General features: G+C 64.6%; 1 protein-coding gene across 1 annotated transcript in view; it reads right to left on the reverse strand.

Moving 5' to 3' along the window:
- SHANK3 (SH3 and multiple ankyrin repeat domains 3) overlaps nt 1-26,470 on the reverse strand; it is a 44,375-nt gene that overhangs the window by 7,015 nt on the left and 10,890 nt on the right. The window contains exons 13-22 of the mRNA XM_039863002.1: nt 23,635-23,828; nt 22,583-22,696; nt 17,793-17,868; nt 17,545-17,627; nt 17,002-17,126; nt 16,782-16,914; nt 15,818-15,898; nt 9,106-9,236; nt 8,525-8,609; nt 2,162-4,406 (exon numbers count right to left, since the gene is read on the reverse strand). Coding sequence (XP_039718936.1) covers nt 2,162-4,406; nt 8,525-8,609; nt 9,106-9,236; nt 15,818-15,898; nt 16,782-16,914; nt 17,002-17,126; nt 17,545-17,627; nt 17,793-17,868; nt 22,583-22,696; nt 23,635-23,828 — 3,267 coding nt within the window. The remainder of the gene's footprint in view (nt 1-2,161; nt 4,407-8,524; nt 8,610-9,105; nt 9,237-15,817; nt 15,899-16,781; nt 16,915-17,001; nt 17,127-17,544; nt 17,628-17,792; nt 17,869-22,582; nt 22,697-23,634; nt 23,829-26,470) is intronic.

Consider the following 26,470-nt stretch of genomic DNA (forward strand, 5'->3'; position numbering starts at 1 on the left):
CCAAGACTGCAAAGCTCAGATGCGACCTGCTGAGGGTTGAGAGCCACAGCCACCTGACCCCAAGCCCTCGTCAGAGAATGAAGTGAGCTGCCCAAGTCGGTGAGGGCCATGTTGCCAGGAAGCCTGTCGTTTTAGGCTGTCTGGCACTGGTACTTCTAGGGGGCTGACCCTGTGCCCAGCTCCTAGGGAGAGCACAGGACTCGGGCCTGGCTCATGACAAACCTGTTCCCCTGACCAGTGATCGCTCAGGGGAAAGCGGGCACCCACGCGAGCCGGTCAAAGGCCGGGACTTTGCAGGAACTCCCAAGGGGAAGGGGCTTGCTTTCCCGCAGGCTGGCAGACAGATGGGATGTAAAGGCCTGGCCCTTCCCGACCCCGCGTCCAAGAAAGAACGAGCACAGAGTGCTCGCAGAACCCAGAGCCGGGGGTCAGGGCTCCTTGGCGTGACAGAGCAGGGATGCTGAAGACGACCGTGGAAGGCAGGTTCGGACAGGGCTGTGTTGGAAGATGCGCACTGAGTCCTGCCTCCATCCTGCCCTGCGACTGCCCAGCCGCCCCCGGCAGCCAGCAGAGCGGGTGACAAGATCTGGGCTCACCTGCGCCTGATCACGGGGGCTCGACGCCCAGTAAACTTGAGCCGCGTGTCTGTCCCTGTGGTGTCTGTCTGAGCCACCTACCTAAATCTCAAATCACAAAAGACAGCACTTGCATGCAGCTTCGTTCTTTCATCCGTGTGGCAAACGTTTATTGAGGGTCTGAGCTGTACCGGGCGCTGAGCTACCCATGTCGAGTGGCTTTAGTTTTCATTGGGACCAAGGGACACAGAGGAATAGAGGACTGGCGGAGGGTGTGGGTGGGGGCTGGTGGAACCTGGGCCAGGAACCCAGCCTCCGGGTCTGGTCCTGCGGAGGCCTGGGACTCGGCTGCCCACCCCGCTGGGCACTGCCGGCCCCACCGTCACACCCAGTCTAAGGGCACTTTCAACACTGCCCTGCCAGGAAGAGGCCTCTCGACTTTAACTGGGAGTTGCAAGAGTTGTGCAGGCCCCAAATCGAGCCCCGGGCACGGCAGGAGCTGGAGGGTCACAGCCCTGGGCCATTCAGAGGCACCATGAGCCTCCCGAGCCCCCACTTCCCTTCTAAACCCTCGACTGGAAGAAGAAGAGGATGGGTCGGACAAGCCCACGGAAGCCCTGGACCCCTCACTGCCTCGTGGAGGACCCTTCAAGCCGACAGGAAGGGGCCCGCTCTGGCGATCCTGAGAAGCAAGCAGGCAGGGGGTGGCGCCCTACACACTCCCCGAAGCCAGCGGAGGGGACAGCCTAAGGCAGCTTGGAAAAGGCCGCCAGGCCGCCAGGGGACCGGCTCTGCCTCACACCAGCACCGCAGCGGGACCCAGCTCTCCCTTGACACCCGGTAGCCCCCAGGGTCCCCTTCGGGGGCAGAGCCTTGGGAACCGGGCCTCAAGGCCAGAACCCAGAGACCAGCCCAGGGCCTTCTGCAGCTTCTGCAGGCCAGAGCAGCACCCCCTGCACTTCCGGGGCACAGTGTGGCCCTTCAGGCCCACACCCTGGGCGGGAGGCGGGAGGTGGGAGGCGGGACAGATGCGGGGAGGGAGAGGTGTGGCAAAGGCAGGAAAGAGTGAAGACGGGGGTGCTGTGACTTCTGTCTAGAACGGCTTAGCACGCTTCCAAAATCGCACCCCGGAGCCGGTGTCCAAGGGACTCTGAGGTGCTGCCAAGGGACAGACACATGTCCGAGGCAGAAGGCAGGAAGTTGAGGTGGGTCCCCCAGAGAAGAGGAAGCGAGACGAGACACTAGCTACAGGGGCGCGGCACCAGCCACACAGGGCAGCCCCGCGGGTCCCGGGACCCCAGGACAGCCAACACCGGTGGAGGCAGCTTTGGTCAGGAGCAAGTGAGGGCCAAGCCGCCAGCGGGGCCCTGACGGTTGGCCACCCCCTCAGCACCAACGAGGACGGCGAGAAGAGCCCTGGTGTTCAGTCCCTGAGGGCCCGTCTCAGACAAAGCCTGGCCTGAAAAGGGATGGACCGGTGGCCGGGGGAAGACAGGGAGAGAGGGACGGAGGAGACCGTGACTGGACGGGTGGGAGATCAGGGGGCCCGTGGGCGTGGACAACACCCTCCCCGAGGCCCTGCTCACCGAGCTGTCGCGATGGACGACTTCTTGGCCGGGTCCAGCAGGCCGCCCAGGCCACCAACGGGCTCCTCGCCCAGGGAGCGCGTGTCCTTGTTCAGCTGCTGCAGGCGGGAGCTGAGCTCGCTGATCACAGTTGGCTTGTCGTCTTCGGGCGTGGGGAGCCCCCGGCTCTCCACGGGGTCCCCCCACAGCTTGGACCTTCTCTGGAAGAGGTAGCGAGGGCGAGCAGGCCCAGCGGCAGAGGCCACCCCGGCAGAGGCGACGAGGTGCTGCTGGGCCATCAGCTCACTGTCCGAGGACTGCTTCAGCAGAGGGTCCCTGAAGGTCACCGGCCCCTTCCCCAGCGGGGACTTGAGCTTGGGCTTGGGAGGCACTGGTGGCTTCTCGAGTAGAAAAGTGTGTCCGTCAGCGAAGGAGGTGTGGGTGTCGGTGAGCTCTCCGCTCTCGGAGCTCAGGGTGGACATGCTGGACACCGTAGAGATGGTGCTTGTGGTCTCCAGGTGGGGGTCGCTGGAGCTGCGGGTGTCGGCCTCCTCCACCCCCGAGTCGGCCGCAGACTCGGGGGCGGGGGGCAGCTCGCTGCTCGGCTTCCCTGAGGCCGGGCCTGGCACCGTGGTGGGCGAGGGGCCTGGGCCGGGCAGTGGGGTGGCCAGCAGAACCCCGTTGGCAAACTCTTCAGGGGGTGGCACCAGCCCAATGCGGGCCAGTTCCTCCCTGGTCTCCTCGTCGCTAGAGGACAGCTGGGCGGGTGGCAGGTTCACAGCGAACACCAGCTCTGGCTCCTCCTCCGAGCTGCCCTGGCCTGGCCCGGGTTCTGTCGGGGTGCTGCCAGGGGGCTGGGCCCGGGGACTGGGCAAGGGCTCTGCCACCACTGCCGACTGCGTGGGAGCTGGGGCCAGCTCCGGGGTGCCCGGCTGCTCCTCTTCGGCCCCCAGCCCACCGGGCTCCTGGCCATTGCTGGTGGCGTGCACAACGATGAGGCCAGCTGGCCGCTGCAGGGACGTGTCCAGGACGCTGAGGATCATGGACTTCTTGTCCTCGGGCGGCTTCCGCTCTTCCCGGGGAGTTTTCTCCGGCTCTCTGCGAGCAGGCACGGGGACCCAGGCTGGGCTCCTCGGGGAGAAGGCTGGGGAGGCCAGGGCCCCTCGCTCAGAGTCACGGGCTTGTACGTCCACGAACAGAGGCCCAGAGCGGTCAGCATCAGGGCTGTGCACAGGCGTGGGGGACCGGGAGGGTGTCTGCGAGGCCAGCGCCCGCTCGCGGGCAGCCAGGGCTAGGGCCAGGGGCGAGCTGGGGTCCAGAGGTTTGCCAGTGAGCGGGTGGATGAAGGTGGAGCCGGAAGGCCCAAGGCTGGGGCCGCTGACCAATGGCTTCAGAGCAGAGACGGGGGAGGGCAGCAGCAGGTCCCGGCCGGTGGTGGCGCCGGCCCCCATGAGGCGGTCGTCGATGGAGCGCGAGGGCTGCAGGGAGGGCAGGTCCACGCTCGGGCCGCTGCCCTCGATGGCTCCCACCGACAGGAACACAGTGGAGCGCCGCCGCTCCTCCAGCCGCCGGTCCTTGCCCGGACCGCCGAACGCGAGCCCCGGGCCATCCCCGGGGCCGTAGTCGAGGCCGCTGGGCCGAGGCCCGCGGTGCGTCGGGGAGGGCTCGCGGGCAAAGCTGCCGCCGACGGGGCCCGGGCTGCCCACGGCCAGGGCCGCGCGCTCCTGCGCATCCTCCACCTGCAGCTGCTTCACCAGCGGGCTCTTGCGGCGCTGGGGCTTGGACGGCGCGAAGAGGCTGGCGCTGAAGGCGCCTAAGTTGGCGTAGGGGCTGTCGGGGCCCGGCGGCCTCGGCCGGCGCTTGGGGCGCTCTGGCGGGGTGGCCGCTGGCGGGGGCCGGGGCACGTCGCCCGCCTCGGGCGCCGAGTCCTGCAGGATGATCATGGAGCGCGCGCGCTTCTGCCGCTCGGGGTAGGGCAGCGGTCCCAGGGGCGCGCCCGCGTCGTACAGGCCGGCGGCCCCCGCGCCCAGGCGCGCCTCCAGGCCGGGCTTGAAGCTCGAGCGCACCGTGTCGTAGGCGCGGCCCGGCGGGGGCGGCGGCGAGAAGGCGGGGGGCGGCCCGGAGTCGAAGTAGTAAGGGGCGGGCGGGGGCGGGGGCGCGGTCTGCGGCGGGGGCGGGATGCCGCGGCCCTCGCGCACGGGGTCCTGCATGGACGTGCTCCGCGGGAAGCGTCCCTCCAGGAGGGACGCCAGCTTCTCATCCTCCCCTGCGGACAGAGGGCTCCGTGAGGCCGGCGGGGCCAGTCAGGACCCCACGCCCGCGGTCCGGCCCTGCCCAACTCCACCCCCGGCGGCCCCGTCCCGAGGCGTCAGAGGAGGTGCTGGCAGATGTGATCGGGGCGGGTGCGGCCTGGGGCTGGGGAGCCCTGAGCAGAGGACCTGAGCAAGGCCCCCAACCTGGGCCCCTCCCTGGATGCCCAGAGTCTGCACTCTAAGCACTGCGCTGGTTCAGGTGGGCCCTTTCAAAGGCCGAGGTGAGACATCAGTTTGGGTAGAGGGCCCGAGGTGCACCCGGCAGAGGCTCCGCCCACCAGGTTGGGACAAGGTCTGCCTGAGCATCAGGACATGCAGCCCGCCAGGAGACACCCAGGAGAACCGGGGCAGGCCCCCGTCCCCAGGACAGAATGGCAGAGAAGAGCTGGGGCCTGGTGCAGATTCCCACTGCAGACTGAGCACTGGCCGTGGGACAAGCAGGTGTCACCCGGAGGCCCTGGTGGCGACCAGAGGCGGGAGGGCGACAGTCAAGAATGAGAGGGACGCCCCCAGAGCAAGAATGATGCACTGCGGACGAGGGGACAGCAGGACACTGGCACCATGAGCACTGAGGCCCGGGTTAGGGGCACTCAGTGCAAAGCGAAGCCCAGAGACCAAGCAGACGGCCTGTGGCCAGGAGCAGCTGCTGGGGTCACTGCTGTTGCCCTAGCGACCGGTCTGTAGCGGGCAGGGCTAAATGGACCTGCAGGCTGAGCCCAATGCATGGTTCAGTTTCGCCCCAGATTGGCTGTGTGCCCCCAGGCCAGGCCCGGAGCCCCTCCGTTCTCTCACGGGCCACACAGGCTCAAAATGAAGCCCACTCTGCCTGCTAAGGCCGACATCACTGCGACCCTGCCAGGGCTGGGTGCTCAGGGCCGTCGCCCTCCTGCCGCCTGGCGAGGACCTGGCAGGAGCTCCTTGCGGACATCTGCGCTGCAGGTGTGCCCAGCTGGCTGTGGGCGTGGGCCCGTGGGTGAGGCGTCTCCGCACTGACACACGTAGCCTCTGGCTGGGCACCTTGGAGATCTGCGCCTGGGTCTGGTCATTTCCATGAACTCGGCACAGCACAGATACCTGTTCCCAGCCACCTCTCCTCCAGCCACCAGTGCCGTCGCCAGGCTTCCTATGCCTCGTTTGCACCTTGTCCTGCATAACAGCTCTCGTCCCTGACAGCAGGGGTGGGCCTTGTGCGAGGGGCTTCACTGTCTGACACCCCCAGCCTCGTGGCACTTCGGTGCCCTCATCTCAGGGCTGTGTGGGCCAGTGTGAGCGGAGACATTTAAAGCCCAAAACAGGGCCACACACCTAGAGGCAGCCCCAGGTGGGCGGCTGAGGTTGTCATCGCTACCATCTTTAGCCTGCCGTCCACACCCAACGTTGGACACGGGATGGCGCCCATCTCTGCCCAGCATGTAGTATCCACAAGCCATGCGTGAGGAGCAGCTACGGGGAGAAGCGGCTGCTCCGAAAGGGTGCTGGAGGCCGGGCAGCAGGTTCTAACTTCAGGGGGAGACAAGTCACGGGCCTCAGGGAGAAATGGGGAACCTGTCCTGCTGCCATCTGGGGTGGGGGGGCGGCCCTGCCATCCCCAAGACAGCGGCCCTATGCTGACTACACGAGCGATCGCTGTCAAGGTCGGCACGTGGCCCATGAGTGCAGCCCACTGGGGGAGCCTTGGAGGCAGGTTCTAGATGGTCCCCATGCCCATGGATCAGGACCTGAGGTTTCCAGGCTGAATCACATGCCCATGGCCACACGGCCAAGACCAGGGGTGGGAGCCCCAGGAGTCCAACAACTCGATGTTTGTGTCAGCAACAGGTGGAGGACCAAGGGGGGTCAGAGATGAGCCGCTCTCAGCTCAGTGGAGAGTCCGAGCACAGAGGGCCTGGGAGCGGGGAGGAGCTGCGCTCCCACCAGGGGCCACGTGCTGCTGGGCAGGCACTTAGATCTGGGCCTGTGAGGGACAGGCCTCTGGGAACTCTGAGGCTGGTGGAGGACAGTGAGTGCTGGCAGGCCCAGGGCAGAAGGAGGCAGAGACAGGTGTCCCCAGACGAAGCAGAAGAGGGCTGGGGCCCGTCCCCAGGACTCCAAGGCAGGAGGTGCCCACAGAGGACCAACTGGAGGGATGAGGGGTGATATCCGCCCTGCAAAAGGCCCCGCTTGACCAGAGGGATGGACTAGAGGGTAGAGCTGCGGCCGGACGTCCTGAAGAAACTGAGCTGTCGTCAAGAAGCAAGACGCTGAGGCTGGCTAGGCCGCGAGTGTCAGGCACACAGCACATGAGGCACCACCCAGAGTGTCGGGGAAGCGGAAGACAAGGAGGAAGCCATGGAGGACGCCCAGGGCTTAGGCCGGGGCCGGAGCGTGCCCCTTGGTGCCAAAGGAGCTGCAGTTTCTCCTGCTCTCTTCCCCACATTCCCACCTACAGAAATGACCCACGGCAGCCCCTGAGGGACCCTGCCACACACAGTGGGCGGCCGTTATCTGCAAGTCACAACATTGTCTCCCAGAAGCAAGCCCCCACTCATTCTGCACGTCTAAGCTCGAACACCCCCCGCCAGCCTCCCAGATGCTCAGGTGCGGGTGGCGCCCCCTCATCTCCACCTGCACACACTCCTTCAACTCACCACGGAACTGCTGAGCTGAGCTGTCTGCGCACGTGTCACCTCCCCCAACTGAGCCCCCACACCTGGCCCAGGGTCAGCCTAGAGTGGGCATCGATCGTCCGGGGTCCTGGGGTGAATGAGGGATTGGGGTTTGGGCAGCTGGTTGGCCAGATGGCTGAACAGAAGACAGGTAGGCAGCGGTGACCTTGGGAAAGTCATTTTGCCTCTTGGCCTCAGTTCCATCGTCTGTGACGGGGAGGTACCAGCAATGTCACCTCCCGGGGGGTTCTAAGGGTCGTATGGAATGGGAGCGTGACAGACGGCTGCACTGAGTGCTGAAGGGGCACTTACGGGTTGGCACATGATGGGCTGGGCGAGATGTACATGGATGGATGGACAGACCAGTGGACAGGTGGACAGAAAGTGGATAGGTCAGTGGGTGGATGAACAGGTGAGCAGGGGAGGGGGTCGGGATGCCTAGAAGGATGAGCAGTGGGTGTGGCTTGTTAGGTGACCAGGCCCGGGGTCAAGAGAGGAGATGGTCAAGCAGGGGGTGACAGTGGCTGGGGTGTGGTGAGGTCCCTGTCAGTGTGAAAGGCAGAGACTAAGGACACAGCCTGGGAAGGACTCGCACGGGTGTGGTGTGGGGGACGGGACTGAACATGTGCAGTTGATAACTGAGGGGAAAACCAGTTGTTCAAAACCTGGCAGAAGACTTTCAGGGATGAGGGAGCAGAAAAGGGAGATGCTAATGGAGGTCAGAGAGAAGAGGGTGGGTCCATGTCCACTGGGAGGAAGGCCCTGGAAACCACTGGTGAGTCCAACGGGAGCAACTTCAGTTTTAGGACAGGCAGCGCCAGCCTGCGCAGGCTCAGGGGCAAGTGGGGGATGGGACACAGTAAGGACAGGTGACTTCGGAGACCCCGGCAGTGACGGGGAGGAGAGGTACTGAGCGGTCCTGGGGGGTGGGGTAGGTTCAAGGGGAGGGTAGTTTTAGAACCAGAGACATGACACGTACTCAGGCACCCAGGTAAGAACACAGAAGACCGGGGACGGCGTGCTGGCGTCTGTGGGAGGTTGGGAGGCACCAGACAAACGGGGAGCGGTGGATGGAAGGGCCCACTGGATGGGGAGCACGAGGGAGGGCGCCCATGGGCAGTGGATGGGTGTGGGGGGTTCTCAAAGGTCTGCTTCAATAAGTGTCTCTGGGTTCAGGGAAGAACTGACCCCCACATTATGTCCACACACACAACATTCCTGGGCTGGGGCCTGGGAGCGGCAAGACCCAGAGGGAACCTGGAAACCCCAGCTGAAGGTGGGGAGAGGATCCGTGGGCCTCCCAGCCTGGGTGCCACTCTGCATCCCCCCTGCATCTCCCCTGCAGCTCTCCTCTGCAGCCCCTCAGCCTGCATCTCCCTGCAGCCCCCCCCGGGCAGCCCCGCCTGCATCCCCCCTGCCCTGCGTACCTACAGACTTGGTGCGAGGAATCCCCTTCCGCAAGGAGCCGGGCAGCTTCTCTGGGCCCGGGAGGCCCTGGCGCTCGAACAACGACTGCGGGGAGGGGAGCGGATACGGAGGTTCTAGGGCGCATCCCATTCTCCCAGTCCCGCCCATCCACTCCTAGGTCAAGGACCAGACGCCCCATGCACTGATGGTGCCACTATGCCTGCTGCCTGGTCCGAGCAGGGGCACAGCCAGTGGGGCGGGGCTGAGGCGGACGTGGCCAGAGCTAACAGTGGCCCTGGGGTGGCCCAAGTGCGGCTGCAGGAGCACCCAGAGGCGCCAGGTGGGAGAAGCAGGCTGAGGTAGACACACCATGGGGCACCAACAGGGCTGGGGCCTCTGGGGGGTCCTCCTGCGGCACACGACCTGCCTGAAGGGGGCAGCACAGAAGGGAGGATTCTGGGGACTGCAACGGCCCGCGTGCCTCTGAGCGAGGCCGTGGGTCCTTTACCACCGCCCTGGAGAGTGGGATCCGTCCACATGATGGACCCCTGCCCTAGAAAACGCACAAAGCCCGTGCTCGGCCCGGCCCCCAGCGGCTTACGCTGATCTCGGCTGGCGTGATTCTCCGGCTGGTGGGCCGTGGTCTGACGGTGGCAGCGCGTGAGTCAGCGTCCGCGATGTCAGGCCGCAGTGCGGGCTCGGCGGCAGCCGCCAGGATCTCATCCAGTTTCTCTGCATGGCGAGAAGGCACCGTCTCAGCTACCAGGACCTCGACACCCCCACAGCCCTGGCCGTGCCCTCCCCGGGGCTGCCCGCCTCAGTCCCTGCACTCCCCGGGGCGTGCTTCCCACGGAACCCAGACCCCGCCCGGCCCGCCTCTCCATCCTCGGGGAGGGTCCAGGTGACCTGTGGGCCCCACTCCTGGAAACACTGGCTGAGCATTAGGGAGGGACAGCCTGTCGAGACCCCGGGGTCTGCCCGAGTATGTGTTTCCTGTGCCTTTCACTTCTCGTTAGCACAAGGCATTACAGTCTGCGTCTCCACTGCACCAGGACAGGCCCTGATGTGCAGCAGGCACCAGCAAAGACCTAAGTCCAGGATGAGTGAACGGGGGCCATCTGCAGACAGCTCACGGCCTCCCGCCAGGGGACTAAAAGAGGCTCCATGCAGACCAGGGGACCAAAGATCCTTCATCCAGGGTGAGGGTGCCAAGCAGAGGGGATGTAGGGGAGCAGAGAGCGTGTGGGGGGCAGTGCTGAGGGGCTGTCACCAACCCTTGAGAAAGCAGTCGGGGAAGGGGAAGGAAGACCCAGGGCTGAGGCCCAGACATGAGAGCAGCAGGCGGCCTGGGCAGCTTCTCAGGTATGTCATTTACAAAGTTTTGTTTTTATTAAAGCAACTTGATGTTTTTAAAAGTGTTTCTGATTATTAACATCGCTTGGAAACTTCATCAAGTCAATGCAGGTGTCTGAGAGCGATGGGCTCTGGATGGACGGCTGGGGGGCCACTCGGGCCAGTGCATGGGGCGCAGCAGGTATTGGGGTGGCTCCAGCGTCTCCCTGGCTGCCATGCTGACCCTCACTCAGTAGCCCGCCCACTGCACCCATCACTCTGGCCCCCAGTACCCAATACCAGGGTCTGCTGAGTATGCGTTTCCTGTGCCCGTCACTTCTCATTAGGGGCCCGACCCTGGGGGCTCACACATCAGGTCACCCCGTCCCCTCACTGCCCAGTGCCCCATGGGGAGCACTGTGGTCAGATCAACACCTCCCACCAGCATCTGCCCCAGCAACTGCTCCCAGAGCAGGAAACTCCTCTGAGAGGCAGGCTCCCAGCCCCGCCGGGCCCCCCGAAACACGGACTCCTGCCCTGACTCCTGCCCTAACCTCCTTCCACTCGGCCCTCATCTGATGACACAGGCATGAAAGCAGCACCTGCTTCAGCGCCGAGAGTTGGCCCCGATGCACGAAGTGCTACGACTGTGCCTGTGGACACATCGGTGACCACTCCGCACGTCCGTACACCTCAGGCCCCAGAGAAAGGGCACCAGCTGCTTCTCTGCTGGCTCAAGCACAGGGTCCGGCAGGGCTCAACTCACCAACAGCACACGCCCCGTCTGCGGACCCGCCCCCGTGCCACCGAGGGATGGGGCAGGGGGTCCGCGTCCTGTAATCAAGTGAGTCACTTCCCCTTGGAAGCTGAGGTCACCATCGCCACCTGAGTCCTTGGTGACTTGCAGGGTCGACAGCTTTCCCTGAGTCCTCCCGCTGCCCACAGCAGCCACACGAGGAGGACACTGTTACTGCCCTCATCCGATCCAAGAAGCTGAAGCCGAGAGAGACAAAGTGCCCGGATCACAGGTCCAAGAGCAGGTCGGACGCAGCCCCTACGCTGCCCAGAAACCACAGATGCGGGCCACACCGGAGAGACGCCCCGCGGGAGGCGTGGGCACGTGCTCGCCGAGCTGTGCATGCAGAGGCTGCAGCTCCGAGCCCAGACCCAGTGAGCGTGGAGGCAGCAGAACAAACACTGTCCACCACAGGGGCCGGACGGGCCAGATGAGATGGTTTTCGAGAGAGAAAGAATCAAGAATTCTGCAAGCCACAAGCTGAGCTTGACACCAATCCCCAACAAAATTAGAAAACGTAGTCTGAAGCAAACGATTCTTGACACTTAAATAAGGAGACGCAGCCCCTCGGGAGCCAGGTCTGGGACACCGGGGCCGCCCGCTCCCATGGGCCTGGGGCAGGGTGTGCGGCTGCAGCCCGTGCAGCGTGCGGGCACGGGGGATGAAGGCCTGCGGGGGCAGCGTCCCTGCCCCAGCCACAGCACAGCACCCTGGGGGCCCCGCTAACGAGCTGCGGACAGAGCCGACGCGTTCCAGAAATAGCCGTGTGCCGGCCTCAAAGGTGCAGAGAAGTGGCCACCTGCTTTAATGCCTGAAGAGACACGAGGGAGAGCACTCCATCTGGGACAGCACGGGTCAGAGGCCAAGGCTGCGGGCCGCATGGGGCAGCCCGGCTGGCGGACAGGGCGAGGGAAGCCGGAGCGGGGCCCGGGCGGGCACCAGATGCATGGACGAATGCGGGGCCACTCGGCTTCTGTCTGGCCCGGACCCTGCACGGCTGGAGCGGCCCCTGTTCAAGGCCAGATGGGCCAGGCCCTGGGTCTGACCAGACGCTGGACCCCAGTGCCCGAACCTAGGCTCTGTCCCGATGGGGATGCTAGCGACAGGCTGCACGCACAAGATGCACGGGAGGAGCCTCAGAGGATCTGGGGGCTGAGGGCTGAAGACGGGAGCCGGGGGTGACAGTGACAGCCTGGCTCCCACCCCAGTGCCGTGCAGACTGTCAGCTCTGGGCTTGACCCCAAAGCAGGTCGGCAGAGAAACGGGACCCCAGCAGGCACAGGAAGCAACATGGGCCACTTCAGGCACCGGACCCTCACCCCGCCCACGTTCCACAAGCGAGCGCCAGAGCCGAGTCCTCTGAAGCCGCCCCTGCCCTGGCTCCAGGACTCACCAGGCTGTCCCCAGCTCACCCGAGCCCCAAGGCCCTGAGCAAGCCTCACTGCCCCTTCCCCAGGAGGCCATAGCCCTGACAACTCTGTCCCTCTCCAGGTCCCGCTGTGCCCCCACCAGACCCAGGGAGAAGGCCGTCAGCAGGGCAAGGGCCAGGCCCCCGGGCCCCCCTGACGGGAACGGGCTCCTCACGGGCCAGCAGTGCCCCGCACGGGGTGGGGCAGAGCTGGGGCCCTGGGGACAACTCACCCCCTTTCCTTCTCCGAATGGAGGCTTGGAATCAAGAAACAGAGTGAAGGGGGTAAGAGGCAGGCTTCATCCTTCAGCACCCCAATCTCTCCCCACCCCCACCCCAAGAACCTCCCAGAACCCACATCCCCCAACCTGCACCTTCCCATCAGACGTGAGTGGCAAATGTGCCCAAGTGCCAAATGGTACGTGGCTTAAGACTCAAGACAAAAAAACCAGAGGCAGGAACACACGCTTTTGTGCAGTCCGCTCACACATGTGATGCACACACATACTTGTGCACGTCCACACAAGTCACATATACACGTGCATGCGCATGCATGTCCACGCACATGCACACACATGCACACTGCTCGTGCATGTCTTCCTGCACACATGCACACGGGCATGCTCATGTCTGTCCACGCACACACGCACACTTGTGCATGTCCACACATGCCTGCGCACACCCACTCACACAGGCACACAGACATGCTCATGTGTCCACCTGCACATGTACACGCATGTGTGTGCACGTCTATGCACACACACGTGGACACGTACACACACAACGAAGTCATAGTCAGTTCGGTCAAATATTTTCAGAGAAAAGGCAAAAGCCCCGCAAAGAAACATTCGGAGGCCGCCAGCTGCACTGGTCGCCCCTGAGCAGCCTGTGCGGTGTTCCCCACGCAGACCACGGCCAGGCACAGACCGCACACTGGTGTGGAGCTGCCCTGAGTCTCATCACAAAAGAGAAACAGACCCAGAAGTCCCGGCCTTGTCACGAGAAAGCAGACGAACAGGAGGCTTCGGATCCCCAGGCCATCCCTGGCCTGGGTCTCCACTGACCGTCGCAGCCCAGCACGTCCTTGGTGACACCGAGCAGGTGAGCACGTGGTGACTCTGAGGCCCTGGGGCATCTTCTCCCCTCCTCCTCCCGCCACCTGTCTCCGGGGGGGGATGTCCCTACGCCAGCCCCTTCCCCTCCGCTGCCCTCTGCTAGCTGCCCACCCCAGGGTGCTGCCTCCCCCCTCTCCCTGCTCAGGGCTCCACCTGTCCCCACACCGCTGAGGGACAAGCCGCCACCCTCACCACCTGCTTCTTCCGCCACCTCACGCCCTGCGTTCTTCCCAGCCGTTCACGTCATCTTCTCACTAGACTACGGGGCCCTGACGGGTGCCGTCGGATCTCGACAGTCCGGCCCGGAACGCCGGGTCTGTGCTGGCCGCGAGCCGCAGGTCTCACTTCTGTCTTTTCAAAGCGCAAACGCCGGGCCGCGGGCCGGTGCCTCGGGCGCCCGGGGAAACGACGGTGGGGGCCCAGCCTCCGCACCCCGGCTGTTTCTGGAGGAGCTCGGCAAGTGCGCCGGCTGCCAGGACGGCTCTGCTCTGGGGCGGGCCGGGGCCCCCCTCGCGGGGGCAACGCGAAGGGCCTGCGTCCAGATTCGGCCAAAGCGGTGACCCTCACTCAGCAAGACAGGGCTCTGTGCTGAGCTGTCCCATCACCGTGCCGTGGACGCCTGTGTAACCACCTCTGGGAGGGGCCCCAGCCCATCCCCAGAGTCCCGCGGGCACTGGTTTATCGATCGGCGTGGCGCATGAGCCCCCCACGCCCAGCCTGACACCCCGGGGAGCCCTGGGTGCTCCTCTTCCTCTACGGATCAGGTGGCTTTGGCTCGATGCAGAACTCGGGGGGAGAAACACTTTCACACGAGCCTTCGAAGGCATCGTACCATTGTCTCCCAGCACCCGCCGTGCTGCTGAGCAGTGTGCCGTCGGCCAGCCGCCCTTCCTGTGCCACCGGTCGGTCACCTGGCTCGTTTCGTCGGCAGTTAAGGTTTTTTTCTGCCTATGGCGTGGTGAAGTTTCGCTGCGGAAGATCCACATGCAGTTCGTCGTGAACTTCCTTGCTCGGGCCTCATGCTTCTTCACACCGGGTTTCCCGTCCTTCTTCGATTTCGGGAAACCCTTGGCCATTTGCTCTTCGAATATTGCCTCTTCCCCAAGCGTTCCCTCCTTCCCACTGGGACCCTCAGGAGCCAGGATGTTCTCCCTCGTCCTCCACCCCCGGCGCGCTCTTGGGTAGTCTGCACCCCTCTCCGCGCTGCTCCCTGGGTGATCTCCTCCGGTTTATCTTCTGAGTCACTGTTTTTCTCTTCAGCTGGGTCTGCAGACAACCCAGTCCCGCAGCAGCCTGGGGACGCCTGTCCGCCCCAGACGTGGATTTTCTCATCTCAGCGGCTGAACTTCTCATTTTAATTCTGTTCTTCAGGGATTCTTTTCAAATAAGCTTTTTCATTTTTTTTTCTTCCTGGAAATGTCCTGTTCTTCCATCAAGAGTTGTTATTTCTCTTAAACTTTGTATTTAAACACCTTGTCTCTTTCATAGTCTTCTATAATTTCCCGTTTTTTTCAATGCTAACCCCAGTTTAGGTTCCCGCTCTCCCACGTCTCATGGGGCCATAGCCACGTCCCTTGGCTTTACAGAGACCCCAGGGCCCCAGCCCCTCACGCGGAGGCTCTGCCCTGTCCCCAGCCCTCGTGGATGACAGAGACATGGTGCCCTCACACTCCCTTGATCCTGATTTCTCTCTTTATTTTTGATACCTGGGGGATTCTTCTTCGTTGTGAGTTGGCTGTGTTTTTAAATTTTTATTTTATTCAAAGGGAAGTCCTGAGCATGTCAGCCCAGCCGACCTTGGTGGATGTACTCCACATTAAGCTAAACCGCAGCCAGGAACCCACTTGAAGAGGTGGCTCAGCCTGTGGCTGGTCAGGACTCAGCCCACAAGTGAGGTCAGGGCGAGTTTTCGGGGACAGGCAGCGGTTCTCTCCACGGCCGGGGCAGAACCAAGCCTGGGCCCAGGGTTGGGGCTCAGTCTAGAACCAGGATCGGGGCCTTCCCGCGGCCAGGACTGGGCCAGGGCTCAGCCAGGACTGGTTCCATGGTCCCTCCTACAGCAGGGGCCAGAGCAGAGTCTGGGACAAGGGTTGGGTTAGGATTACAGGACAGAGCACGTTAACAGACATATTCAAGACAGGGTGCTGACGGCCACAAGCCCGTCACGAACTGTCATGCGTGTCAGAACGTGGGCATGTATGTCCGGACGTGCCCACCATGAGGCCACCAGCGGCACTCTGGGACCGCGCCCACTGCAAGCCCACCAGAGCCCCAGCCCCCGTGAGCCCCGCAGCCGGTGGGGGCCTGTCCTTTGGCTGTACGCACGGCCCTGGACAGGCCCAGTCACACAGCTAGTGCCCAGAGCAGAGCCCGGGGAACCCCGACTCTGGCTCGCTCTCACTCAGATGGAACGAAGGAACAGTCAGGCTGGACAGCGGCAGGCGGCACACACTGGTAGCCGGGCCGTGCTCCCCACCGCCAGCCCCGGCTGACCTTCCGTCCTCCAGCCCCATCGCCCAGGCCCTGGCCCTAGCCCGTCCACGTCACCCCCACTGCACCCCAGACGCCCCGCCGCCCCGCAAGGCCGGCAATGCCCTCGTCCGTCTGTCTGTCCGCCCTCCCATCTCTGCCTGAGCCCGGCCCCGCCAGCCCTGCGGCTCACCCAGCTCCTCAAGCTCGGCCGTCATGGACTTGGAGCGCAGGGTCAGCGTGGTGCTGGGGGCCCGCTTGGGGGGCGGCGGGGCTGCAAAGAAGAGGGAGGCCTTGGGCCGCCAGTCCAGCAGCGGGCGGCGGGGCGCGGCCAGGTGCAGGTGCCACTTGCGCTCCACAGCCTGGATCTCCTCGTACTCCCGCGAGGACGCGTCGCACTGAGCCAGGACCTTGTTCAGGCTGCGGCTGGACGCAAACTTCTTCATGGCGCCGGGAGCCCGGGGGTGAGGGGGGCCCGGCCGGGCCGGGGCCGTGGAGGCCTCAGCGGGAGGTCAGGGGCGCCAGCGGGGGGCGCGCGGCAGGCCAGCCCCAGCCCCAGCGCCGAGGGCTCCAAAGGCAGGACAAGGGGCAACGGGGCCATGGGCGGGGGCTGGGAGGGTCGCCCACAGACTGCGCGCCCGCTGCCCCGGGCTCCCCTCCGCCCTGGAGGCCGCTGCCCCTCGGGGACCAGGGCGTGGTGGCCGCCGGGGCCTGGCCAGGCTCCGAAGCCTCCGGGCCCGGCGGAGCCCGACGCCGCACGGGGAGAGGACGCTCTTCCTGTCCCCAGGTGCCGCCTCCCCCTTCCCGCTGACAGCCAGCGGAAGGCGGCGACGCTCAGTTGCCATGGCAACCCCGGCCTCCAGGCAGCTGCTGGCAGCGGGGAAGGGAGGCTCTGCCACACCAGGGGCTGGGGCGCCAGGAAGCAGGGGCGGGGCCTGGGGAGGGCGGCCTGAGGTCAAGGGTCAGAGGCTGGGGGCCGGGGCTGGCAGGTGACGTCAGAGCCTGGGAAGCGCCAGGCCACGAAGGTGGCATCACCTTGGGTCAGGCAGCTGGTGCGGCCGCCCAGGGTGGGGGACAGAGGGACACGGGCCTGGGGCCAGAGGTCAGGAGCCAGAAGGGACAGTCGGGGCACAGAGGTCAGCAGGCCGACCCCTCACCTCTGCGCCGAGCCCCGTCTTCCTCCGGCTTCCTTGTCACCGACACGACCTTCATGACAAGCCGGTTCCCGCCCTGGCGGATCAGAGCCACCACCTGCTTGTGTCCGACCTTCACCACGTTCACCCCGTTGACCTGGGACAGACAGGCGGGTGGGCAGGGGTGGTCCGGGTGTGTCCTCCTCGGGCCCAGAGGTCAGCACCACCCCGGCTCGGGCCTCACCTCCAGCAGGAAGTCCCCGGTGCGCAGCCCGGCCCTCCAGGCCACACCCTCCACGTCCACGGACTCGAGGTACTGCAGCGCGGGGAAGGCGGGCGTGGGCGTGAACTCCTCAATCGGGGTCTCTGCTGCGGGCGATGAGGGGCGCTTGGCCAGCTCGCCCGGGCAGGCGGTGGCCACACAGCGGCCGGCCGCGAGCAGAGGACAGCTGGGGCACAGTGACCCGGGCAGGGGCAGCGAGCAGGGCTGCCTGGGGCATGAAGGGCTGGCCCGGAATCTGTCTGAAGCTCCCCACTCGCCCCGCCAGGAAGAACCGCCCACCCCTCCCCAGTGAGGCTCACGACAGCAGAGCTCCTGGGCATCGCCGAGAAGGAATGACCGCCTGGTGTGCGGACACCCCGAACCAAGAACAGAGTCGTGGCGGAGGAACACGGCGGGCAGGCCAGCGGCAGGCCGGGCCCGGGCCCGTGACAGGCGAGACGGAGGGCGCCCTGCAGTCTGCAGCCCTCACCAGCTCGACACCCCAGCCACCCCACCCTTCCTCACCTTTGGCCCCCCGCAGCACGAAGCCGAAGCCCTCGTGGTCCCGTTTCTGCAAGACGGCCACCTTGTCATCAATGACATAATCGCTGACCGAGGAAAGCAGGGAGGGGTGAGGAGAACCCTGCCGGAGGGCACGGCTGGTGGGGCTGCCCCCCATGTGCACCCCAAACAGGATCCCAGGCGCCCCTCCCTGCTCCTCCGACTCCCCAGTCTGATGCCCCATTCACTCTCAGCCCCCCCCCCCCCAGTACCTGTGTGAGGTGAGGCTGTCGTAGGAGCCCACTGTGTAGTGGCGGAAAAGGCGCTTCGTCCGGTCCTCCCGGGTTTCTGAGGGGAGTTTCAGGTGCTGATGGAGGTCACATCCTCCAGGCAGCCTGAAATGCCCCTCAGCCACACTGGTCACCAGCTGCCGCCCACACACACACCCCTGGCCTGGCTGTGCCACACAAAAGTGGGGGGCCCAAAGCCTGGGGTCCTACGTAAGAGGGCTGGGGGGTCATGGGGACATTCTGGCCTCTGGGGGTCAGGATCCAGAACAGAGCAGGGCTGTTGCTCCCAGTGCAGGTGGCAGAACGGACAAGGCTGGGGACACACAGCCAGCAAGGCCCAGTGCCACAGGTGTGCACCTGTGCACGCACACGGGTGTGGCTGCAGTCGTGCGTAAGTGCTGTGCCCACACGTGTACTTGTGCACATGCATGTCTGTGTGTGTGTGACCAGCCATGTGCCCACGTCACGCTACATACTCACGTGCACTGGCACTGGCAGCGGCATTGTCTTTACTGAACCCCTCACGATGTCCCCTGATGCTCGACCTCACAGGGCTGCTTGCCCCGGACCCCACCTCCGAGTGCCCAGGGGGCCCAGGTGTTGGGGGCTGGGTCCCCTTCCCTGACGTCACTGCATCCCACAGAGATCTGTCCCATCTGTACTCTCAGTCTCAAAGTCCCTCACAGCCCCTGCAGATCTGGCCAGCTGTCTGACGGCTACCCTGCCCTTGGCCTCACCTCTAACCCACACCACCAGCCGCCACCCTTCCTGCTGCAAGCTAACTTCCCAGCTGCCTGGAATCAGATTCCCTTGCACCCCAGCACCCATTCCTGCCCCTCCTGGCTTCCCAGCACCTCTGTCTCCAGCTCTTCAGCCTTGGCAGGCCCCCAAGATGGCTCCCACCACCCCACATTTCAACCCTTGGCTCCTCCCTCCTTTGCTACCAGTCAGCATTTCTCAAGATTAACTTATTCATTCGACAAGTATTTACTGAACTCCTACTGTATACCAGGCTCTGATATGCAGCAGAGAACAGAACAAAGCCCCCACCTACGGAGTTCACAATCTATTTGGAGAGAAAGAGTAGAGACGAGAAATGGGTACATAGAAAACGTGCGAAACGCGGGCGTGAAAAGAGCGGGTGGGGGCCGCGTCTGGCCCTCGGGCGGCCCCGCGAAGGCCTCCCCGGGAAGCACGAGCAAGGCCCAGGCCATGAGGCAGCGGCCTGGGCTATGTGAATGAGGGGCCTGGGAGCCAGGAGCTCAGGGCGAAGCCCGCACCCCAGGGACCGCGAGCAGCCTGGGCGGCTGGAGCGAAGGGAGTGAAACCGAGTGGCAGGAAACGCCCGCCAAGGGCAAGGCGTGAGATGGGTCAAGGTGTTTCACTACTTCAGCACTGAGTCTCGCAGCACCTGGCGATATAATGGGCACTGGCGACGCTGACTAAAAATGACGGCCGGTGGGGGCGGTGATGCGATGAAGGCAGGGAGCAAGGACAGACAGATCATGAGGGAGAGCGCGGAGACGGCTTAAGGTGAAAGGGGTGGGTGGGGGAGAGCAGACGACTAGACTGGTGTGGGCGGACGGACGCACGGACGGGTGGGTGCTGGATGAGTTGGGGGGGTATATGGATGGATCGCTGGGTGGATGGGCGTGTGAGCCTGGGGATGGACGGGTTAGGAGCAGCTGGAGCGATGGCTGGATGGAGAGGAGAAAGAGCCCTATGATGTCAGCAGACGCCAACGTCATGAAGACACTGGTTTGGATTTCGGGACCTGCCAGTAACCTGTGCGTCTTAGCAAGTCACCAGCCCCTTACAGCCACTCCTTACAGAGCAGGGAGCCTTATGGTGGAGGGTCCCCAGGTTCCAATGACCCGTAACTCCGTCACCCTGGCACCGTCCCAGGTGCTCATCTGTGTTCCTCCCTCCCCTCCCACACATTACTCATCACGACCGAGACCCTCCGTCGGCATGTGCAGCCGCCCCCCCGCCCCCCAAGGCCAGGGCGGCCAGGCCTTGTCACTGCGCAGAACCGGCCCCTCCCGGCCTCCAGCGCGGCCCTCCCCACTCCGACCCGGCTCCAGCTCACTAGCCTTCTGGTTTAGATTTTGTCGACCAAACAAACCCTGCTCATTACATAACGCAAATTCATTTTCCAGTTTCATAAATCAGACACATGAAAGCCAGCTGAAACGAAACACGCAGCATGACCCCCCAAGTCTGGGGAGGGAGGGGGGAGGGGAGGACACCTGCCACCGCCACCGCCTTCCAGGTGTCCCACAAATCGGCCTCCAGGATGCACGCGGCCTCACTGGCCGCCTCCCCTCATGGCTCGGCACTGCCTGCAGCTGCCTCTGCCCCTCGCACTCGGGCGGGCGGGGGAGGCACACTTGCTGCTGACCCCGGGCATCAGCAGCACGTGCTGGCACGTGTCCCCTCCTTGGCCTCTAAGTCCCTTCCTTCTTTGGATCTGGGCCTGTTGGAAGCAGGTTCCCATTGCTGGGCTGGCCTCTGGCAGAACTCAGCCCCTGGGTCCTCGAGCAGACACTCTGCCCAGAGTGGCTGGCAGGCCGGCCTGCAGCTGAGGACAGAGGTGACTGCTGCTCCTCCCAGCAGGCAGCCTCCACTGGCCTCAGTCCCTCTGCCCAACTCTGAAACGCTCAGTCTACCCAGTGCCTTCTAACGCTCAGGTGACAAAGCAGGGCGAGGCCCGCCTAGGGGACCTGCCACCCGGAGGGCTCTAGCTCTTCCCTAGGTCACTCCGAGTCACCGCCACGCCTCAGCCCACCCTGCCACCCCCACAACTCCTGCTGGGCCTTCGCCTTGGCCCAGAGCAACAGCAGCCCATCTCCTCCCCAGACTCTGCCTTGGGCTTCAGGCCCACTACCCTCCCCGGGCCCTCGGCCACCCACTCAGCCTCCCGCTCTGGCCCTACCGCCCCTCACCGCACACACGGCCTCACTCACACAGGGCGCGTGAACTGTGGAGGCCACAGCACAGACCCTGCAGCCACTGCCAAATAAGATTCGCAAATAAGATTCTGCTCTCCTAGGAATGAAGGGGTGTTGACGCCCCACTCTTGGACCTGCTGGAACCAGTGAGTCGATTCCTGAGTGTAAAGTGCTCAACCCACCAGGCGCCCTGACCTGCCCGGCGCGCACACACATCTGGGCCACGCGCCACGCTCCGGCCAACGGGCTCCGCCCCCGCCCCATCGGCTGACCTCTAGAGGACTCCTAGCCATCCTCCCAGGCTCAGCTCCAATGCCTCTGCTTTGAAGCCCTCCCTGACTCCTCAGGCCATGCCATATAGTCACATGTCCCCGTTCCTCCACGCCAGCCACATGCCAGCACGGCCACTGCACATTGTGCATGCCTATCCCTCCGTGATCCCGGCTCCCAAGGCAGTGCCAGGTGCACGTCAAACTCCTAATGACGTTTGCTATTCTCCAATTCCAACTCCAGTCCAGACATCCCTCCCACCCCCCACCTCAGATTCAGGTCCAACCGCCCTTGAGACACACTTCACACGGTTCTCACGCCAGGAGCTTCCCTGCTCACACTCCGGGGGAGCAGAGCACCACCCCCAACTCAACAGGTCCGCAGACCCCTCCACCTCCTCCCATCCAGCTGGCACCAAGGCCCAAAATTCTGAAATCGCTCCCCTTGCGGACAGGTGCCCACGTGTGCTCCATAGCACATGACAGGGGTCATGTCCCTTCCATGCTCCCAGCCACTCAGAGAACCACCAGGGCAAGGCAGGGAAGGGCCAAGCAAAGGCACCTGCTCTGGAGAAGACAGTGGCCACACTCCTGCCTCCTGGGCCTCTACCAGCTCCACACAGGGCAGAGGTCGAGGCCACATGGCGGGGGGCGGGGGAGCGGGGCACTCTCTTCAGGAAACTCTGAACCCAGGTTAGGGGAACACAGCAACCCTGGGCCCCAGCCCTGTGCAGAGAGAGGGACCATACACGCCTGGGCCAGAGATACCACTGGTGACCTCTTAGGAGGGGGCTCCCTCATCCCACCAGCTCTCCAGGCCGGAAAGGACACTGGTGGGTCCAGGAGCCTTCAGGGACCCCTGAGTGCTCATTGCTAGGGCACACCCCAGACACGCAGCCAGCCCTGGCCGGGGAGCCTAAAAAAACCAGCTGGTCCTCCCCACTGGCGGGACGACCTAAGGTCCCAGCATGCAGAGGGGCTGTGCTGGAGGCCAAGGCCATCCCCATCTGCTGCCCGCCGACCATCCTGACCCAGGGCGCCCAACAGAGCCCCTCCGGGCCCAACTGGCCTCATTTCCTCTTGGCTGATCGAGGCCTCCCTGCACTGCCCCCTTGGACAATCTGTCCATCTGGAAAGACGCCTCCTTTCTCGCGCTGACCTCCTTACTCGTCTGCCATAGGCGGGAGCCGTGCACTTCCAGTGCCCGGTGCCCAGCGCCCAGCGAGGGCCGTGTCGGGGGCTATAGGCACTGGGAGGCTCCTGTGGGGTCACAGACAGATGCACATTCACACAAGCGTATTCCGTGGGCACATCACCTGTCTCCACCGCCGCGAGGTGTGCAGTTGTACACACACATGTTTGCACGTGTAGGGTGCGTGTGCACTGTATGTCTGCCATGCACACGAATTTGACTCCACTTCGAATTTGTGTTTACAACTGCCCTCTGCTTTTCTCTGAATATCCACGTGTACTCAGCTCCCAGCAAGCCCAGAGGGGACGTGCGAGGGGCAGGGTCCCTGGGGAGCCGCCCAGGGACTGCGGGGACACTCACCATGCCGCGTATCATACTGTCTCATCTGCACCTCCTCCACGCAGTCAGCCGGAAACCAGCCCGTGCGGCCTTTCACGGTCCCCTCCCAGAAACCGCCCTCCCCGATGCTGAGCACTGGAAGGACAGAAGCCAGGCAGGCCGTCAGGGCAAAGCGAGGCAGCCGGGGACCCGCCCCCTTCCCCCCCTCAGGCTCAGGGTCGCCTGCCCACCCCTTCTCCTCCCTTCATCCTCCTGGCTTTTTCCCTGGAAAGATTTTGGGATCCACACATTAGAGAAACAAACAGATGGGCACAGCACAGGATGGACATGTGGGGGACAGAGAGACACACAGATGGACACACTCGAGAGGGGACGGGAGGCAGAGGCAGGGGCCACAGTCCTGCTCCTGCCCCTCCCAGGGGCCACCGCCAAGAACTCAGGGTCATTGTGCTGTGGCTGGGGACTCGGCCACGAGATGGACCAGGGAGGGCTGACCCTCACGACTTCCCTCCGCGGGTTCCCCTGGACATACAGTGCCCACGAGGACAGGACCCCAGACAGGGAACCCGTAAGGAGAGGAGTGTGTCAAGGTCCAGAATCCCTCCAGAACAGAGGATGCCCCAGAGACAGGAACCCTTGTAATACGCACAGCCACATAACTGTCACAGCCATCACCCACAATGGCACAGGGTCCCCACAGAGCACAAGGGTTCCCCATGAAAAAGTCCCCAAAGTGACACAGAAACCCCATGATTCTAGGAAACTCTGTAATGGGATAGGGTCCTTCGAACACACAGAACCCCAGTGACAGAAACACCCCCATGACGAGGAGCCGCTGTGGAGAAACAGGGCACCCGTGGCAGAGCATCCACGGGAAACCCCATAAAGACAGACACCCCTCCCTGACACGGAGCCCTTTACAGTGACACAAGGAATCCCCAGTGGCAGATGCATCCCATAATGACCACAGGGGCTCAGAGTTCCCAGGGATAGCCCCAATGACAGGGACCCCCCCCTCCCAAACGGCATCAGCCCCTCCGCGGCCGCCCGCGCCGCGTCCCGCGCCCCCTCACCCTTCACGGCCTCGCCGCGGTGCAGCGGGATCTCGCCCTCGCCCTGCGGGCTGTGCGCCTTCACGGCGATGAACTTGCGGCCGGGGACGGCGCTGTAAAGTTTCCGCTTCGGGCCCCGGGGCGGCGGCGCGGGGGGCGCGGGGGCCGCCGGGCCGGGGCCGGGCGCGGGGCCGGGGCCGCCGGGCCCGCTCGGGCTGTAGACGAACACGTAGGTGACGGACGCGATGCCGGGGGGCAGCGGGCACGCGAAGCCGGCGCCCGGGGCCTCCATGGCGCGCGGCCCGGCCCCGCCGCCGGCCTCACCGCAGCCGCCGCCGCAGCGCCCGCCGCCCGCCGCCCGCCGCCGCCCGCCCGCCCGCCGGGGGCCCGGCCCGGGGCCGCTCCATGGGCCGCGCCGCCGCGCCCGGCCCGCTCCCGCCAGCGCACGAGCCGCGCCCGCTCAGGGCTCCGGGGCCGCGGGGCTGCGCTCCCGGGCGCGCCGGGCTCGCTCCATGCCGCGGCCGCTCCGCGCGCCCCGCCTCCTCCGCGGCCGGCTCCTCCCCCTGCGGGCGGCGGCCGCCCGCCCTCCCCCGCCCTCGCCGCGGCCCCCGCGGGGCACCGGCCAAGGGGCGAGCGGACTGCGGTACGCCGGGCACGGGGCGGCCGGTGGGCGCTGCGGGAATGTCAGAAAAGCCGCCTGGCCAAGATCTGCGCGCTGCTCCGGCCGCGGCCTCCTCGCGCGGTGACCGCTGCCCTGTGCGGGGCACCTGAACCCGCCCCCCCGCAGGCCTGCGTCCTCGCCTCCCGGGGCGCCGGGCGCTGGGGCCCGTGCTGCTCCGCTAACCCAGGCCACTGCGTCCACCTGGGCACCCAGCCCGAGGCCTCGGCCCTGCACCTTCGCCCTGCTCCAGAGCCTGCACTGGCTCCCGAGCACCCAGGCAGGCCGGGGACACATTCTCGCCAACAGCCGGGCTCTCTGGTACACCCCAGTCCCGGGCTCCGGCACCTCCCTCTCCCTCCTCTGGGCTGTTCGTGCTGCTGCTGCCAACACGCGACTCTTCTAACCCTGCTATCCCAGCCAGTTAAGTCATTGTCCCTCAGCTCCAAACCCGCCTTTCTCTGTCCTGCTCTATGACACCGCTGGGGACTGCCACCACTTTTCTGGGGGGCTAGGTGCTCCATGCCAGGCTCTGCCAACAGGCATCGCTAGGGGGCGCCACCACCTCCCTCCTCGCCACTTCCCCCTTCCCACCCCCCGCCCCCAATCGCAGCTCAAATGCCACTTTCTCTCCTTGGACCCAAAGCCTCTCTCCTTCAGAGGCCCTCTCCCGCCAGATGCACCAAACTTCCTCTGCCCGCTCCTGGCCACTGACGAGGAGGCCCCTCACCTGCTTCGCTGCCCACCTGTGTCAGCCCGGGGCCCGGGCTGTCAAGGTCTTCCTGAGGCCTTCAGGACCAGTACTTCCTGCTCTTGCCTCCCACCACCCCAGGCACCCTAGTCACCTACTACATGTTTATAGAAAAATAACAATTCTGCTGTCCCCACAGAGCAGTGAGCTGAAGCCCCACAAACACCGAGTCTGTTTTGTGTTTGCTGAGAGATGAATAAATACACAGAAATCGAGTGGAAGCAGGGCATGCACACGACTGCAACTCAGGGCCGGCCCTCTGAGAAACTGAAACATCCCGAAGTTTGTTCTTTTAGCCACTGGACCGCCCCACCCTTAGAAAAATCCATGGGACTTGCAGCAGCATGTGATTGAGGTGATTTGGGACAAGACGGACAGCCTCGGGGTCTGGGCAAAGACACAGAGAAACAGAGGAAACATCACAAATCCAGGCCGCGAGAGCAGGGACAAGGACAGAGGGTAAAATGGCTTTTACAAGCTCCTGCTGCACCCCAGCCCTCTGCTGACGCTCGAGCCCTGACAGTCGGGGAATCGTATCTGCCTGGCGCACAGTTACAGTGCTTCCTACATCTGTGACTTTGGACAAGTCACCCCACCTGAGTGTCAGGACCCTCGTCTGTGAAATGGTGTCTAAGAGCACAGCCTCACATGGGGTCAAAGTTAAGTGATACGACACAGCCCAGCTGTCGTCATGGAAACAGTGCTTTCTGCGTCCCAAGCACCTTCTATGTGACTGGTAGGGGAACTTGGAAGGAAGGCGCGGGAGGAGATGTGCCTTAACCAGCGGCACCGACCTGTGCTGTGGGCCAGGGGCCCCAGCAGTGACCCCTCACCGGCCAGGCTCCAGAGGCTTCTGGAACGGAATAACTCAGGTGGGATTAGCCCCACCCCACTGATGCGAACCCCGGCAGCAGAGTGGTTAGCTGACTGTCCGAGGCCAGAGTCAGTGGACACAATGACTGCACCGGACCCCGGCCGTCTATCTGCAGACCCCCGCTCCCCACTGCACAGCCAGGCTTTCTGCCCAGCATTATAGGGGTACCGAGTCTCCCACATGTCCCTGGTTTCCAGGACCCCATCACTCACAGAAAGACATAGAGTAGAACCAGTGTCTTGGGCTGCAGGGGCAGGAGGAAGACCAAGACACCCCACTGCGGACAAGGCTGGGGGTTCTCCATGGTCTAAAGCCCTCATGGACAGGAAGCCCACGTCACATGCCGCACGGGCTTGCCTTGCACCAGCCCTCGCCCGCTCCCTGGCACTGCAAGGACCCCTGTAAACCAGGGGCTGGCCAGACCTCAGCTCCTAACACACCCCCTCAGCACCCGCCATCCTCAAGGCAAGCGCCGTCCCACCAGAGATCAGCGTGGGGAGCCTGCCCGGCCCACGGGACAGTACCCTCTTCCCTTTCCCACCCAGGGGGTCCGTCTGGGGTCCTCGGAGTCCCC

This window comes from Pteropus medius, unplaced genomic scaffold, assembly GCF_902729225.1.
Source record: "Pteropus medius unplaced genomic scaffold, Ma_sr-lr_union100, whole genome shotgun sequence".
Lineage (NCBI taxonomy): Eukaryota > Metazoa > Chordata > Mammalia > Chiroptera > Pteropodidae > Pteropus > Pteropus medius.